This window comes from Sylvia atricapilla, chromosome 5, assembly GCF_009819655.1.
Source record: "Sylvia atricapilla isolate bSylAtr1 chromosome 5, bSylAtr1.pri, whole genome shotgun sequence".
In the NCBI taxonomy this organism is placed as follows: domain Eukaryota; kingdom Metazoa; phylum Chordata; class Aves; order Passeriformes; family Sylviidae; genus Sylvia; species Sylvia atricapilla.
In genome coordinates, this window is record NC_089144.1 from 68,546,321 (window position 1) to 68,563,708 (window position 17,388).

At 41.4% G+C, this 17,388-nt stretch overlaps 1 protein-coding gene across 2 annotated transcripts in view; it reads right to left on the minus strand.

Moving 5' to 3' along the window:
* Positions 1-2,254: 2,254 nt before the first annotated feature.
* The window catches only part of NUAK1 (NUAK family kinase 1), a 46,683-nt gene continuing 31,549 nt past the window's right edge, over positions 2,255-17,388 (minus strand). For both annotated transcript variants that reach the window (XM_066319968.1, XM_066319969.1), the window contains exons 3-7: positions 15,178-15,329; positions 13,798-13,863; positions 7,848-7,967; positions 7,417-7,549; positions 2,255-6,341 (exon numbers count right to left, since the gene is read on the minus strand). In XM_066319968.1, the coding sequence (XP_066176065.1) occupies positions 5,188-6,341; positions 7,417-7,549; positions 7,848-7,967; positions 13,798-13,863; positions 15,178-15,329 (1,625 nt within the window). In that variant the 3' untranslated portion in view covers positions 2,255-5,187. The remainder of the gene's footprint in view (positions 6,342-7,416; positions 7,550-7,847; positions 7,968-13,797; positions 13,864-15,177; positions 15,330-17,388) is intronic.

Consider the following 17,388-nt stretch of genomic DNA (forward strand, 5'->3'; position numbering starts at 1 on the left):
CAATTAAGCATCGCTGCAAATTAAATATAATTTCCTTAAAATTTCAGGGCTCTGTATAGCCAGATGACATATAGCAAATCAAAGGGTTTTCTGCACTGATAAAATTCCAGGAAATACGGGGCAGGGAGTAAGCAATAGAGAGAAATAGCCAGAAACAAAATGCTCAGATCATCTATCCAAAGAAGTTGTTTCTCCAGCCAAATTACTCAGTCTTTTATGAGAAAGATGTCTTGGTTTGGCAAGGAGGAAAAAACCAGCTCCACCAGGGAAAAAAAAAAAAAAAAAAAAAGGCTCCAGTTGAATTCTAAATACCAATAATGCAGTGGAAACCCAGCTTGTTCTTTGCTGTGGTAAAACTTTCAGCTGGAACCCTGAAAAGAGTAACCCTCGAACAGGTACCAGAGACCTTGGGCTGATGCTAGCAAACATCAGTCTCTTGGCTCCACAAAAGCATTCCTGCAGATTTATCTCCAGAACCAGCTCATTAAAATGAGCTGTGAATCACTGAGATAAATGTTGAATCAAACTGATAAGCTTCTTATATATACCAAATTTACATAAGTATCAGACATCTCCCTTCATTAGGCTGGTTATGGCTTACCCTGTAGCTATAACTGAGGCTCTGCTGTTGCAAAGTTTTGCTGCACATGCTTATGGAATCAATAACAAATCTATCTGCAAATTCATTTGTCTGCAGTAACTAAAAATGCTCCTCTCTTGCTTCCTTGCTGCTGTCCTGCCCAAACCATAAAAACTCAACAATTTCTGAGAACCACTGGAATGCCCATGCAGTAAACATAAAAGAAAACCAGGTCTGCCTACAGATTTACTGTGTGACTTCAGCTAAGGCATATTGCTCTGCACCTATCTTTTGTAATAAATAGGAAAATTAAGACTCTGAGCTTCCACCCCACCCCAGCCAAAGCTGTGCACTCTCAGATCTGCACAAACACGTACATAATTACTCTTCAGAGCTTGTCACAAATGTGCAACATGCCCAGAACTTTCTAAATGTCATTATTTTTTTAAATTAAACAGTTTGTCCTCTACTTTTTAACTAGTGTGTAAAAAAAAAAAAAAAAAAGAAGTTGCTTCATAACTGCTATTACAGAAGAGACTTGCAGTTTATTCCACTGGCACAATTAGACCGTATTCACCTCAGAGGCAAGAACAGGCATGCTGACTTTGACTGTACACCTCATAATTCCTGACTCATTTAGCACACAGAAGATAATTCCTTTTGTAATGTATAAATGCCTGCTTCCCCTTCTGCATCATGGACTTCTTCCCTTTATTCCCACCGGGTTTTAAGTGGTTGTAATCTAGCAGCTACAGCCATGGCTTCTTGTTTTAAAAAGTTCAAGAGAAAGAAAATGAGTTAGAACTAATAAAGAAAAATTGAATTTTTCTTTTTTCACAATATCTAAACCTTGGATCCTAATCCAAACTGCCTGTAATTTAAAAAAAGCAGAATATACACCATAGGTATCTTGGCTGGCTGCATCAAGGGTGAAGCTTGATGGTGATTTGCTCAGAGCCAATACAACCATTTCCTTTATTTTAACAAGTCCCCAGCACACACAGCATACCTAACACCCAGCTTCCCTTATGATGCCCACCTGTATTCCAAGAAAAACAATCCAAAGCCTTCTGGTGATCATGGGAAATCCAAAAAAAAAAAAAAGAAAACCGACTCCCTTTTTTCCCTTCTCACCTGCTGATTACTGTCTGTTCAAGGCCACCTGACCAAAGTCAGCACACACTTGACAGCAATGAATGCCCATCAGTTTTTTTTGATCAAATTACTGCTCAAATCCCCTAAATTTTACCCGCAAAAAACATTGTCAATAACCTGTTCATTGCCTAGATGGGGAGGAGAAAGGACCACGACCATCTGTCTCTGAGCTACAAATGAGTTCTGCTGTGTCTGCTCAGCCAGCTCTGTGTCACCTACAGCATACCTGGCCCACAAACCCCATTTATCTTCAACAGAGAAAACCCCCAGTCAGCTGTTCTCCACCAAACTTCTCTAGAGCTGAAAGCTCTGTGTGCTTTGCAGTGCCAAATGCTTCACAGCAAGGGAGTCTCTGTGGCCACCCACATTATATTCAAATGCACAAATGAGCCAAGGAGGTTTGCATAAACAACTTGGTACAAAGTGCTGAGATGCTGCTGTATTTCTTTATGACAAGTTCATTACCATTTGGCATTGGCTCATGCTGATGTACAGTGAAAAAGGGGGTGAGAGAGACTCTTCACAGTTACAATATTTTCATTTTATTTAATAAAAAACCAGTATCAGATTAAAAATACAAACACTTCGGGTGATTATCCAGCGTTTTTCCCTGTGTGCCTCGTAGAGCTCAAACCAACCAAGGATTGGGAGAAAAAACAAAAAAAACCCAAAAAATAACACCCAACAATTTTGGCCGGAGCTGTAAAATAATGTTGCACCAATTAAATTACACCAAATATATTATTATAACTTTGAAATGGCTTTCAGACCAATAAATTAAAAAAAAAAAAAGACAAATTCAAATAAAAAAGTTGACTTTGTATTACAAAAAAAATTAAATAAGAATCACAACACTAATAGTAACAATGTGCAGTCAAGTTTTTTTTTTTTTTCTTCTCTTCTAGGAATGATAACATGCCAGTAAACATGTAACATGCCAGTAACATGCCAGTAAATCCCTACATAACATTTCCAGTTTGGCAGCAAGCAGTCACTCACTCATTCACATTTGTACAGAAGGAAGCAGGCCTGGGCAAAAGCCTTGGAGATAGGAGCCTTCAGGGTGCTCCTCACTTCCCTGCCATGGCCAGTTGAACTCCCTTCCCTTCGTCCTGAAACCTCCATAAATCCACTCAAGGTTTAGTGCCAGATGTGCAGGGAAGATGTGATGCTCTGGCCTCAACTGGACAGCACTGACTCACACCAGCTGAGGATGCAACTCCTACACCCCAGGGCATGAGTCAAAAGTGGCTGCAAGGGCACATCCACCCTTGTTACAGAACGGCCATGGAGACTACCATGAGTTGTTTTAAAATGCACCACAGCAAACCTGTTAATTCAACACACTGCAAAATGGGGTGCTGCTTTGGGATGGGGTAAAAGAGCACATGCAGGGCTTGTGACAGAAGATGAGATGTCTGAATATCATACAGAGAGGTACACATCCATAGAGAAGTGACCTGCAGTTGCCCTTCCTGAGCAAATGACAGTGAGCCAAATTTCACTTGACCACCTGAGAGTGCGTCTCTCAGAGATTTCATGGTATTGATGCTGTTTATTCCAGAGTCAAATTTGGTCCAGTGTAAGTGCATAAGTAAAAAGTAAAGGTTTTCCACAGAGGCAGATTAACTGACTTAGGAAAATCAGTCTGGTTCATCTTTTTGCTAGGTAGCACACTTGATTTTTAGGAGGAACCAGCAGACTTAAGTACCATGACACCATGACTGAAAAAGATTAATCTGTAAGTGAACTAGCTCCCTGTTCCAGATTATGGATATATGGACTTATCCCCGCTTCCCAAGGAATCTCCAGAGGAACTCTATTCAGTTTCTGCACCAGCTCTAGGATTTGGGAGACAGTGGGTCAAACTCTGCTTTCAGTTCCAGTTACAGGGCAGGAGTGAGTCCAGAACTTGCCCTATGCCCCTCTGCTCTGGGTATGAGTGTGGATACAAGTTTTGCAGCTGTGGATCATTTGACATCATTGGTAGAAACCTGTGATTTAATCACACCAGTGCACCTCCAAGAAAGCCAGGGGCTATGTGCTCATGGAAATGAGACTGAAATGGGCCTGAAGATTCCAGTTTGCCCAGGCCTGTCAAACACACAGTGCCTTTCTGACGTAGGCTTACATTCAGGTAATCCAGTAGACCCATGTGGTACCTTTATGGGAGTTGAAGCCTCTGGTCTGGATATGTCTGTGAACACAAGTACATATCCTTTTTTTTTTTTTTTTCAAACTGGTATCATTGCACACTCAGTGCCAGCTACACTAGATAGAAACAGGCCCACAACTTTATGCTACCTCTGTTATTAAATCTACCATTATCATTTCATCATTCTATTCTTTCTGCTCCATTACCACCAACCTAGAAACATTTTCATTTGCAGAAAGGCATCTTCCCACTAACTTTCTGACCTCTATCCATTTCCTACATTCTACAACCTTTTCCTTACCTAACATTCTGGTTGCAAACTACTGTCACCCCCAAATACTACAAGCTAGCAGCAAGGTGGCACCACTTGCTGACAGTGACTGAACTCTTGATTAGAGGGTCAGTTAACCCTTGAGACACTTTGTCAGATCCATCTTTGTCTGGGCCTTCATCGGGCTGGCCATTTGGCAAGAGTCACAGATTGAACATAGAGGTTGAAATGCCTTAAAAGGTCATTTAGCTGCTGATAACACCCATTCCTTCCAGTTGCCATTATCATTTCTCTGGCCCTGTTTTTGCTGGTAGTTGGAAACAATTTTAGAACTTTCTACTCACTGAAGAGCAATGGCTCTGGACACTGTGGGAGGTCCAGATAGGAATGCTTGCTCCATTGCTCATGCACAAACACCTCATGAGGTTTTTCCTGGGACAAGTCTCTCAAATAATCTTAGAACACGTTCAGAACCTCTCAGGTCACTCCAGTGGAAGGCACCATAGTAACCACCTAGCCTGGTGTCCTGCATAATGCAAGCCAAAGATTCCCTCTGCGCAAACACTGTACCCAGACAAATAACTTCAGAGGGAAATAAAGCATCTTGTTCTAAAAGGCATCCAAATCTGACTTGAAGAATTCAGCTCATCTCTTAATAAAGCTTATCTAATATCAATTACAAACCTCTCAAACCATGTGTCCCTCCCTTCCAGTTTTAATTCTGTCTAGCTTTGACTTTGAGCTATCAAATCTTGATGCTTTTGTGTGCTAGCTCCTGATGTGCTTTCCATCACAGATACAAAGACCAAAGGCTTTTCTCTGGTCAGGTAGGTAATATTTTGAGGACACAAAATTAGAGAAGTGTGAGATGGCTTTGGGGCAACTTTACTTGGAGTTCAGCTAAGCAGGTACAGTCAGCACCTCTGAATCAAAACCTACCATTGTCAGCAAATCAGTGACCTGGCTTACTCCATCATAAAGGTACACAGAATAACTCCCTTCCCTCCCTTTTCCATCTTCCCTCTGCTAGTTGAGCTTGTTGCAGATCTCTAGGGCTTTCTTGTAGACCTGAGTCACATCATCCATGTCTGTGAGAAGAGAAAAACTGCTGTCCCCCAGACGGTTGCGGTAACGCTTTAGATACTGTGGCCGTGGGCGATTCTGAAGTCCTTCAAAGTCTTGGATCTGGAGGAAATTTTCAGCAGAGACACAGCTCCGTATTCTCTGCCTGTTTGGCCTGTTCTCTTGCAAATCCAGCAAATCAAAGGAGTCACTGGACAAAATACTGTCATCACTAATTACGCTGGAAGGGCGACTGTAACTTCGAGGTAATGCATCCCCAGGCAAGACCATTTCTTCCATGGCCTCCAGTGTTGGTGTGTCAGGGCTAATCAAAGCAGGTTCAGTGCTGTTGGTAGAATACTTGCTGTTATGTTTCAAGATGCCCTTACGCCTGCAGGAATGGCTGTAAGACCCATTTCTGGATGGCTCTGTGACCCCTGGAGAAGTGTCACTGTTTACTGTCTCATCGTTATTGTCCAAGAGTTCGGAAGATTCACTTCTTTCTGGAGAGGAGTAATAGCCCGACTCCCTCTGCTGAGTCTTCTTTAAGATTCCTTTTTTTGGCATTAGTGAAGACTGCTTAGTGCCATACTTGCCAGCTACCTCTCCCTCTACAACATTTTTAATGGCCATGCCAGTCCTACATAACTCTTGCTCCATCTTAAAAGCAGAGGGTAACACTGGGCTGACAACTCCTTCAATGAAACCTGCACTGTGAGAACGATGTTCACTGTTGCTCCTTTTCTTCAGGATGCCTTTGGGTCTCTTGGAGGTTGGTTTGGTTGCATTTTCAGCTCCTCCTTCCTGGATGGACTGTGCAATGTCATTTTCCTTTTTTGATTTTTTCAGAGACCTTTGTCTCTCTAGTGTGACTTCAGGACCTTTGGGCTTAGAAAGGCACTTGATTTTGGTATCAGCCTCTGGTTGGAGGCCAGTAGAACGGTGATGCCAATCAATGAACCTTGCCAGCAGTGGGGACTCAGAGTCCCTCATGGCATCACAGTCACAGACACTGCTCTTGTAGCCCCAGTTAACCCACCAGTGGTTGGCAATGTCTTCAATGGTTGCTCGGCGTTCAGGGTTCACCATCAGCATCCACCTGATAAGACCACGAGCATCTATGGATGAAGAATGGCATATAACATGTTTAGAATATGGGCATTCTTAGGTTTGTCAGTTTAAATTGAAAGTGTGAAGACAATCAAATGAGCAAAAAAAGCTCCGTACTACAGAGGAAGTGAAAAGGAACAAGGCTTTGACTATCAATCAATGATGGAAAATGCCTCTAAGCACTACTTTTTATCAGAAGAATATGATTCACTCTGGAAAATGTACACTGGGCTATCCAGTCAATTAAGGTTTGTACTGCATTAGACAGTGAATAATTCCATATTACTGAAGGAAGTCACCAACATATTGACTTAGAGGAAAACTCAGAGGAAAATAAAACTGAATTGGGATGTTTTAAATGAGCTACACATTACTGCTTCTGTATTTACTTTTTCCATGAATGCTGTAGTCTTCTGTGTATTGTAAAGGTTTCTTTTCATTCAGAGAGCAAGAAGACAAAAAATTGAAAGGAATGGCAAACAGCTGGTACAAGATAACTATTCATTTGAATATAATATTTGCAGAGATATTCAAGGCTGGAAGGCATCATTATTATCAATGAGCCAGACTTAGCTGCTACATTTCCATCAGGTGACTGCTTAATGTGCTATCCTAGGAGCCAATGTGAACACAGTGGCTTTAATTCAGATTTTGGCCTGCCTTCTTTAATAAGAGGCTCTGTTGCTCTGACTGTTCACCTTCTCTCTACTTGTGATAGCCCACAGCACAGTGAGAGGACTGCTCTGTCCCAGTCTGTTGAAGCAGTTTACAGCTCATCTGAACAATTCCAACTGCAATAGCTACCAGACCTTCTGCTGCCACAGATCTACTTAAAAGAGCCCATTACAGCTCCCCAAGGCAACAAAATCTATCTGCTACAAAATTTCAGTTTCAAAAGGGCTTTTGGAAAGTGCTGTACCCAGATGGGAATTTATAGCAGATGAACTCAGCAGGAGAATGAGATTTTATTTTTGGTGTACATCATTCTAATATGACACTGTAACATGTTGGAAAGGGCTGAACAAAATGCTCCATTTTGAACTGCTGTCAGCTCAGTACATGGCTCTCCCTCCTTTTTCCTACCTGAGGTCTGTGTTGGCTCACGATATTCTCCACTGCTGATCTGCCTGATGAGATTTTTGTGATCAAAGCCATCAAAGGGCATCGTTCCATAAACCAGAGTGTAAAGCAATACACCAAGGGCCCAGCTGTCAACCTGAAATACAGACACAACACGTGTAAGCCCAGGAAAGTTGATCTCTGCCCTTCTCCATGCCACTAGCACCACAAGAGCAGCATCGTGTCAGCTGCACCTACTGCTGGGCAAACTGGTATCTAACATCCCACTAACCACCCAGAGGCAATGTAAACAAAAGTGAAGCAGCTTAACTTCCAATACAGGACAGACCCAAGTGAACTCACATGTACAGTAACATTTGCATTAAGACTACTCCTCACAAATATTATCATCAAAGACATCACCATCCCACCACAGAAAAACTGGCTCCTCTTACCTCTGGGCCTCTGTAAGGCCGTCCATTAACTATTTCAGGGGAAGCATACAGTGGGCTTCCACAAAAGGTCTGCAGAAACTTGTCTTTATGATAAAGGTTGGAGAGTCCAAAATCAGCAATCTGCAAACAGAATGGCACAAGGCATTTGTAATATTAATGATTTCTTAAAGTAACAAAAGATCCTTTATCAGGAAAGACTTAGCTATATTTGTGTTTGCCACAGGACAAGGACCTAAGTGGATTTTACTTGTCTCTCTAAAGATCCCTCAGAGAAGAAGGGTTCCCAGGGTAAGTCCTTGTGATTAGGAACAAGGATGCTTTGGGTCTATTCACATACAGACCACCAACTGCACAACCATCAGCTGGTAATTTTATACTGGGTGAATTGCACATGCTTGCAAAGGCAATCTCATACTGGGAAGCCTGCTGTCCACTGACTGCTCTTCATCTTGTATAGTCATTAATACCAGAGGAAAGCAAGCAGAAAGTACCACCCTTCTTATCACACACATGGCAAGCCAAAATCCACGACCTTTAACAACAGGAGGAGGGAGACAGGAGTGTTTCAGGAAGTTAAGCATTACTGAAGAAAGTGATTTTTGAAATCATCTGGAATGTAGCTACACCCGAACGAGGGACAAAGTGAGGCACTCACTCCTCCAGATTCAGGGACATGGGGCTGAGGAATCTGAGCTGTTAAACCCATGAGATGTCTATCACGAAATAATAAACACAAGTCTGGTTCCTAACTGGAAACAATGGGCCCAAATCCGGCTTTCCCAACACAAACAAAACTTCCCTTGGGACTGTTGGGAATTTTGCCCATGTAGGAATTGCAGATCAGGTCCAAATATTTTGTTTACTTCAATTCTCTGTTCTTGTTCTTACAAAACAAAGGCTGAGGACACCAATAAACCACAACCTCTACATTTTCTTTGTCTCTCTAGCACAAGGCAACGCATCTCATTTTCATCTTCTTTAAAACCCAAATGTTTCTGCTTCCCAGAGATACTTGTATTATTGCCCACAATCAACATAATGCCTACATAAAAGACATAAAGCACAGGCATAAAAAAGGTATTGTAGATATAAAAGACAGGAGTTTTCTTTGGGTTTTCTTCACCTTACTCATGTCTTTTCTACCAGAAAGAATTTAAATCCCAGGAATTTTCACAAGAGAAAATTCAAGAAAACATAAGATGAATGGGAAACAAAAGGATTTGCCAGCACCATCATTCACTCTTGGCTTTCTAAAAGGTGCATAATCGATGCCTCTAATACCTGTTGAATTACAATGTTCAGTGAACTCTTGGAAGAGTTAAAATCTTTGTCTCTACTTCCTCAACTGGTACAGCTACACTAAAAAATGACACAGTTGAGACCAAAATAGGAACATATATATGCTTTCTAAACAGATATAAATAGATATATAGTTGTTAGATACTTTCACGTTAGAAAAACAAACTTTTAAAATATATCCTTTTTACACAATTTTTAAAGTCACAAGTCAAATATGAGATTTCATGCTTCGCTCTTCCCAATTTTGATGTTCTGCTTGTGCAGGTGTTTTACTGACAATCTGTATTCATCCTGTGCAAAGAGCAGCTGATTTCTATTCATTAATTTTAATTCATCTCACCATGTTCATTCATAGATTGAATTCGCTCAGTCCCTCAGACAGTGTATTATCAACCCACAGCAGAAAACTCAACCCTTAAATAAATGTGGTTTGTAAAATCTTCATTGTATGGTTGGAATGTCATTGAAAACAGCTGGTGTAGAATTGCAGTCTGCAAACATATTCTCATGGCTCAGATTGCACTTAATTGCCTTAAATTCCACTTTCTTATCAAGTCACCCTGCCTGGCTTGCAGGAAGTTGGTTTTAAGCCTTATGAAGTGTGCCCTGTCAATCAGGGGAAGAATGGGATAATTTCAGTGTTAAAAATTCGTGCTGGTCATTGATTTTTATTTTAGTTCAGGATGCAGCTAAGACAAGGACAAACACTGCACAGTGTGATTTTTTATGAAAATACATTCCCTTAACACCATGGAATGTATAAAATGCATGTGGATGTGCATGAATATATATATATATATCTATAAGGATACACATACCATTGTTCACCCTAAGAAGCTCTCAGACTTGGGCATTCATGTTTTCATTTTGGCCATTCAGGAAAAGAGTATTTATGTTACAGTCCACTCCCATGCTCACAGACTGATGTTTATCAGCTTTTCCCATTAAAAGTGTCATGCCCCCCAAAACAAGATTAATAGAAGCCAACATTACTTCATGTTCTTGGCACTTAAATGGAACTAAGACATCAAGTCAAAAAAACTTCCTAAATCGGGAGGAGCAGAAAAGTGGATTTTTATTCCCCTTGCTTCAGGAGTGTATGTTTCATATTTGCTGTTAGCTACGATGAACCAGATGTAAGTTATTGTTGAAGTGTGGAATATAAATTCCACGAAGTTCACACTCATGGAAATTGTCAGTTTTATCCCACTTAGGAATCTGTCTGTCTGTACTGCAGATAGAGAAATAGTTAGGTCTCCTAAAGCAAATGAAACGTACGTGCAGTTGGTGAAACTTCCAGCAAAGTAAATCCCAATTCCATACACTTCATCTGTATATACAAAACCCTCATGGGTTTTTAGTGGTTAGTCTGATTGGTGTCCCCTTACCAGCCCAAGAGAATGTGCAGTTAGCAGGATTATGTTACTGTTATACTAGCATCGTTCTACTCTTCTATCACTTTGAGGTTGATCATACTGTTGACGTCAACCTCTGCTAGACATCTCTTTTAGCTGCAATTCCCAGCCCAGGAACTGTTCTCATCCCTACTGTGAACAAGGATGTTCAGTCTCACAAGTGTTTAAAGCTCATTTGATTCATTCATGTCTCCTGCATTTAGTGGTTTTCGGTAGAAGTCTGCAGGAAACAGCACTGCATACAAGAAGTCCATGAAAAATCTAATAATACACCAGAGATTGGATCACCTTTCTCCTCTCATTGCAGCCCACCTCTGGCCTGTGGATATGCAGAACTCTTCAAAATGTCTAATTTTTTGTTGCTTCCAGACACTGGTGTTTCCTTGTTGCTGTACTCTAACACATGACTCTGCTTCCAGAGATTTTTACTCATCATCACAACTCTTTAAAACAAAACAAAAAAACCAACCCCACCCTTCTTATGTCTCGATACACTCCTTTATGGCCTTCATTTAATCATCTAAAGCTTAAGAATGGTTTTCAAGTTAGTGCAGGAACACGTAAAATGGCCTTTTAGGCCAGATAATAATTTCTAATGGATTACTCGTCCTCTTTATTTCCTGTTTTAAAAGTATTGTTTTAGCTACTATACAGGGATCCACTTTCTACAACACCTAATTTTTTTCTTCACATTATTATGACATGTTTTTGTAAATCATAATGCCTAGATCACTAGCTTCATCAGAAACATGTATTTAATTGCACGTTGCACCCAAGATCAAAGAGATTCCTTTAATTTTCTCATTCCTAAAATCAAACACCAATTTTGTGTTTGTAATCCACTGAATGAAATATAAATACTAGGAAAGTTCATATAAGACTATCAATCCATTTCTAGAAAATGTCTTCCCCTGAATATTTGAAGCCTTCAGTCAATACCAAACCCCAAACTGCATTTTTTTCTGCCTTGAACAAACCACATGTGTATACTCTCAGAATGAGGACCTGATAAATTTACTCCTGATAAATAATTTACAGTTCCATATGTGTTTCCTTGCCAACGGTTACTGTTTAGTGAAACAAAGAAAAAGTGGGAAGTAAAACTCTGTGTAAGTAACACAGAAACCACAGCAACATATTCAAAGCTTCAGCATCAGAGAAATAGTGGTTGTATGCTTAACATCAAGTATTCAAAGCTGATCTTAGTCACAGGGTTTAAAAAAAAGAGAGCATAAAGAAAAACCATGCCAAAAGACACCTCTTGAAACAATCCAAATTCAAACACTACTGACTGTAAGATGTACAAAATATCTATACCTTCCTGAGTTCAGTCTGTTTTTCAGTTTCATGAGTTTCAGTTTACAGAAGTAGTGACTAGGAGACAGCAAAGAAGCCCCTTGCCCATGCCAAGGCAGCCTTGCCTGCTCAGAGACCTTAATATTGAAGAGATGTAGCTGAGGAAAGGCTGGAAATACAAAAAATACCTACAGCAGTTTAAACACAACACACGTCAGGAAAGAGAACCTCTGAGTAAAGGACATCCAAATGACTGGAAGGTATGTGAGGAGGTAGAGCTACCTGAATTTCTTCCACAGCAGTGGCACTCGCTATGGCAGCTGAAATGTATCTGTGGTTCTGAAGCCCCTGGGTCAGCTCCAAGTGTGGACCAAACTAAGCTGCCTGTCCCTGCCCCATCCTTCTGCTCTATCCACAGAAGAATGACTCCCACAAAGGCGAGAGGAGCAGGAGTGGAGCAGTCTGACAAAGCTCAGCTCCCCAGAGGCTTGAGGAAGTGATTGGTTTTGCATATGAGGGCCACAGTGCAGAGATCCAGCCCTCCACATCGAGCAAATTCCACAAATTCCTCTTTTCTCTCAAGAATTCTCTGATTAGCTGGGAAGATAGTTTGGCGTGTAATGTGAGAAGAAAGGTCATCCTGCCTGCGGAAGCCTGATTCGTATACAATGTCCTAGAAAGGCAACTTTTTGTTTTCAGTGCTGCTGAGAACAGCTCTGGCTGCTGCAGACAGCATCCCTGTAGGAACAGGGGAGGGGAGTTGTGCTCCAGTGCTGGATGCTAACAGCGAAACACCCAAATACTGCATTGGATGGGCCTTCTGTAAAAGACTATTTTTGGAAACCACATATTTATGTGCCTTTAATCCACTAGTTGATCCAAGTTAGCTTCTGTCATCAGCGTTACACAGATGGTAGCTGCCACATGTTACTTTCCATTTCCATTGCATATCAGCTTGAAATGAAGACAAACTCTCCAGTGCAAAGCACAGAAAGCTGTGTCTGCAGGCCCAGGGCTTTCAGGGGAGAGAAAAGGAAGACCCAGGTGATTTAGGTACTGGGCGATCCAAGTAGCTCCCTGATTACTTTTTTAATTAAATAAGAATGCTTAAGCATCAGCAGAAACTCTTTGTTGTTCCTCCCTCTGCTTGTTTGCCCATGGATGAGCACATCCAGCCACCCTTACATCCAGCTACCCAAGGAGGAACAAAGTTGAAAGTGAAACAGGTTCAGCCACCTGGAAATTACACTTATTTTACAGAGGAATATAGATAGTATATATATATAGGAAATTACTCTGGAAATTAAATCTCTGCATTATTTAACTTTGTGCTACAGCTATAAACAACAGAAGAAAAAGACAGGAAAAAAGGTCATTCCCATGCTTTCACTGGGGAGAAATGGCATGGAAATGACATCACTGACATCACTATCCAAAGTATACGTTTATGTCTGAAATTCCAAGGCCATTTCCTAATGAAGCACATGTGCTTTACTAGGTTTATTTTGAAACTCTACTTGCTTATTTTCCAGCCATGATCAAAAGAGCATTTAGACTGTTCTGTAGGAGGTACTTGAACTCTGTAGACCAGAACAGTTTTTCTCCTAGCCCCAGAAACAGTCAGCAATAATACCATTGGTACAAACAGCCTGACTGCACAAAATGCTCTGCTGTTTTCTACCAGTGGGTAGATACTGCATTGGGAATCGTGGACTCTGCATGGCAGGAAAGGGCTTCCTCCTCCAAAGTATGCAAAGTTTCATTTAGTGTGTATTACTGGGAATCAGTGGTGTCTTCTCCCAAACTCCAAATCTCTGAGCTTCTTGCCAGATGCTGTTGCTTAGTAGCTGTTACCATAACAATGGCTCTTCTAATACCTTGGGTAAAAATGTTATAAAACATGCAAATCCATTCTGAGAAGCTCAGAAAAAGAATCCTACCTTAATATTAAAATTGTCATCAAGAAGAATGTTTTCCAATTTTAGGTCCCTGTGGACAACACCATTCTGAAACAAGGAAGAGAAAACAAGGAAGAGCATGAGAAAATATTGAGAAAATGAAAGGTGAGCTGGCAGGGTGGTCTTTGCATCTACATTTCAGGGCTGATTTCACTGTCATAACATTCATGGCCCAGTGACTAGTGGAAGGCACTGTATTAGTCACTTGGTGTGTGGTTAAGGGAAGAATGACTGGAATCTGTCCTCCCACAAAGATTCTAAAACAGCAGGGGTGTGGGGGGCGTAAGGCTGGGGGGTGTCTTTTCGGAACTTAATTTCATCCTGGATCCTGCCCCCACTGTGTGAAAGCAGGATATTCTTCCCAGGCACCAGAAACCAGTATCTGTGAATGACGTCAGCCCCTACAAAAGCCTTCATTCCTCCAGTGGGCAGCCACGTGGATTGGGGGACTTTTAATCCCAAAGGATTGTAAACGTTAGGGATGGAAGCAAAGAGCCTGGGTCTAGATCAGAGCCTTCTTTCCAGAAACTTGGGAAAATTAACTGCATCAGGAATGGCACTGCAGCTTTTCAGCACTATGCAGTGAGGACTTTAAGAAGCCCCCTTTTTTACCAGAATTCAAGCAGAGACTTAAGCATTTTAAGAATTCCAATTAAAATTGTGTTAGCTGCTCGTTGCCTTTAGCTTCATGTAAGTTTTGGCTCTATGCTGTTGTTTCGTAAACAGGGATAAAAGGTCCATGATGATAGCCAGTCAGCTACCTTGGGTTTAATTTGTCATTCCAGGTGAGTACCATGATTGATAAGGTCATTAGCAAATGGTATCTTTCCCACTACATCTGGTAAAGTTACTTTTACCTATCCAGAATGAGTGTGTACTAAAGCTCATACAGGAAACTCATAGCTTCCTCTTGGCTTTTTCTTTCATATATTGTATCTCCTTTTCTAAAGTTGTTTACTAGCATATTCAAATTGCAAACATTTGTTTGAATGCATTAATATTAATGCTGTAGAGCATTAATATGGGATTTATCCCATTGCATATCCCATTTATATGGGATGCCTTCTCTAGCTGATGTAATTTTTGAGTTTTTAATGTCAGAATTATTTTAAAGGCAAACATGCGAGGTAGGTCTAAAGTAAGGGTGTGCCTGGTATCTGCCGTAGCACAGAAAAACATCATTAGTCTTTAAAAAAAGGCAGTAGTTCAGCGTAGCACTTTCAGTGAAGATCTCCTGTTGTACTGATAAAATCATATACTCTGATATTTAATAATGAATGCCATTGCCTCAGACATGCTTTGAAATATATGACAGAAATCAGCCTTGAAAGAGCATTTTTTACTACGAAAGCCTTTGCTCACCTTGTGGCAGTAATGCACAGCAGAGACTATTTGTCGGAAGAAATGTCTTGTCTCTCTTTCGCTTAATCGCCGCCTCTCACTGATGTAATCATACAGCTCTCCTTTACTTGCATACTCCATGATGATCACAATCTTATCTTTATTTTCAAACACTGCACAGAAGCAAAGAAAAGAAAAAACACCACAGTTGATTCAGTACATTTTAAAATTGACCCTTTAAACAGTGAAGAAGACACGGGATGCCTGATCACACCCTAGACCACCACCGCAGGCAGGAAAGGTGTAGTAACAATCTCACTGCAAAAAGCAAGTTGCAAAGCTACTTTTTACCAGAGGAAGATTACAACATCTTAGACTAAGACAAGGAAGCTGAGGTTATCCTCTCTTTAATATGGCCACATGAACCTCTTTGCCTCAAATAATATGGGGTAACAAGGCGGCAAAGTCAACTTATCCTAATGAGGTGAGGTGGACACTCATGCCAGTAACACCTGAATATCCGCTCCTGCTCCAGCACAGAATTCCTCGTACAAGGAGCCGACTTGAGGCCAGAGGACAGAAGCAAATAGGAGCCCTCATATCATTTGGAAAGCGTTCATAGAAGGCATAATAAATTCTTGTTTGCAGTGACTGATACAGGATTGCCATTTAACTTACAGTAACTATTGGTTGGCTTTTCCCTACCACCAAAATCCAACAAGTGAACTGACAGGTATGTCCTCCTCCATCCCAACTCCGTGTGACAGCATGGCGGGCACAGACACTTGAGCTTGCTGTGGCTGCAGCGCCTCCAGAGCTGTTCAGCTCTTGTCAGTGGGGCTCTGTACCCTGTCTCATGCAACCAAGTCTTCCTCAAGCTTCCTCATGTGCCCTAACCACGTGTCCCACCGCACGTCACAGGTTGCATGCTGTAATCCTCTGTCGCTTGCGCAGAGCTGGCAGCAATGCACAACACCAGCGTAAGCAGAGCAAGGAAAATCCATCTCCTACACGTCACAGCCTGACTCTTCTTTGGGGCTGAGAGTACACTGTGTCACATGCTGTCAAGGACTTCACTGAGAGTGGCAGATAACTAATATTTAATCTAGTAAAGCAGGCTGTTAATAGTCTGGAATTGCTGGCTGCTAAATAGTTCTTCTCTTTTATCACCAAAAACCCACTGGAAACTTCCTGAATCTGCCATATATAACCACTGCTATATGAAAACACGGTGATTTTCCTTATCTTTTTGTCAGTGGCAGCACTGGTCACACTGGCAGCAAGGCATATACAAATTAATGAGGGCTTATTACAAACAGATGCTAGTTTTGACCAGCCCTACTGTAATGATGCCTTCCTGTATCTCTTTATCAAAGCTCAGCCAGTAGTCTTTGGTGATTTAAAGGAAAACAGAATTAAGCTTCAGCTTTTGCAGTGAAATGCAAAGCTACCTCTCTCAACACACAGATATATGCTTCTCTTAGGCTTTGTCTCATGTCCTCTCACACCTTGCCACTCAAATCTACAAGCCAAAGCCTCTGCAATTCATTCTAACACCCCTGAACCCCAGCCAAACAGCTCTGATAAAAGGGAGAGAAAACAGCCAGATGAAATTGGCTGCTTACTTGTCTGCTGGCCTCACTGTACCCCGAAGCAGAGGCTCCTGCCAGCGATTACATCCTATGTGCATCCTCATTAGCAATAAACTTCGGAAACTGGAAACGCCGTCTCTGGATGGATTATACATCCAATATCCTCTCCAAGAATGACAGACTGATACTGTCTGGGAAAAACTGAACATGTGCCGTGTCATACAGGGAAGTGCTCTGATGTGTTACCAATAAAACAGTAAGGCACACATTTGCTTCTCTAAGCTTGGAAAGGCTTGATAGGTGCAGGCTTGTTTAAGAAGGCAAAAATAAATTGCTTCAGTAAGCTGAGACAAATCACTGAAAATGCTTTTATATAAGAGATCTGATTTAAAACAAACACATATACCACACGACAACACCACAAATAAAATTCCCCCCAAACCCCAGCTGATTCCATGAGTTAGGGAATCTGTATAACACACATATAGATGAAGCTGCCACACAGCAGAAACCATCTCAGGGCACTCTCACAGCAATGCACATCCCAAGCAGTTCCAGCTGAGGACCACCTTCAGCTCAGAGGCACGTTTGCCCTTGGCTCTTCTTGTCCCACTCCCTCAAAAGCTGATGCCCTACCAGG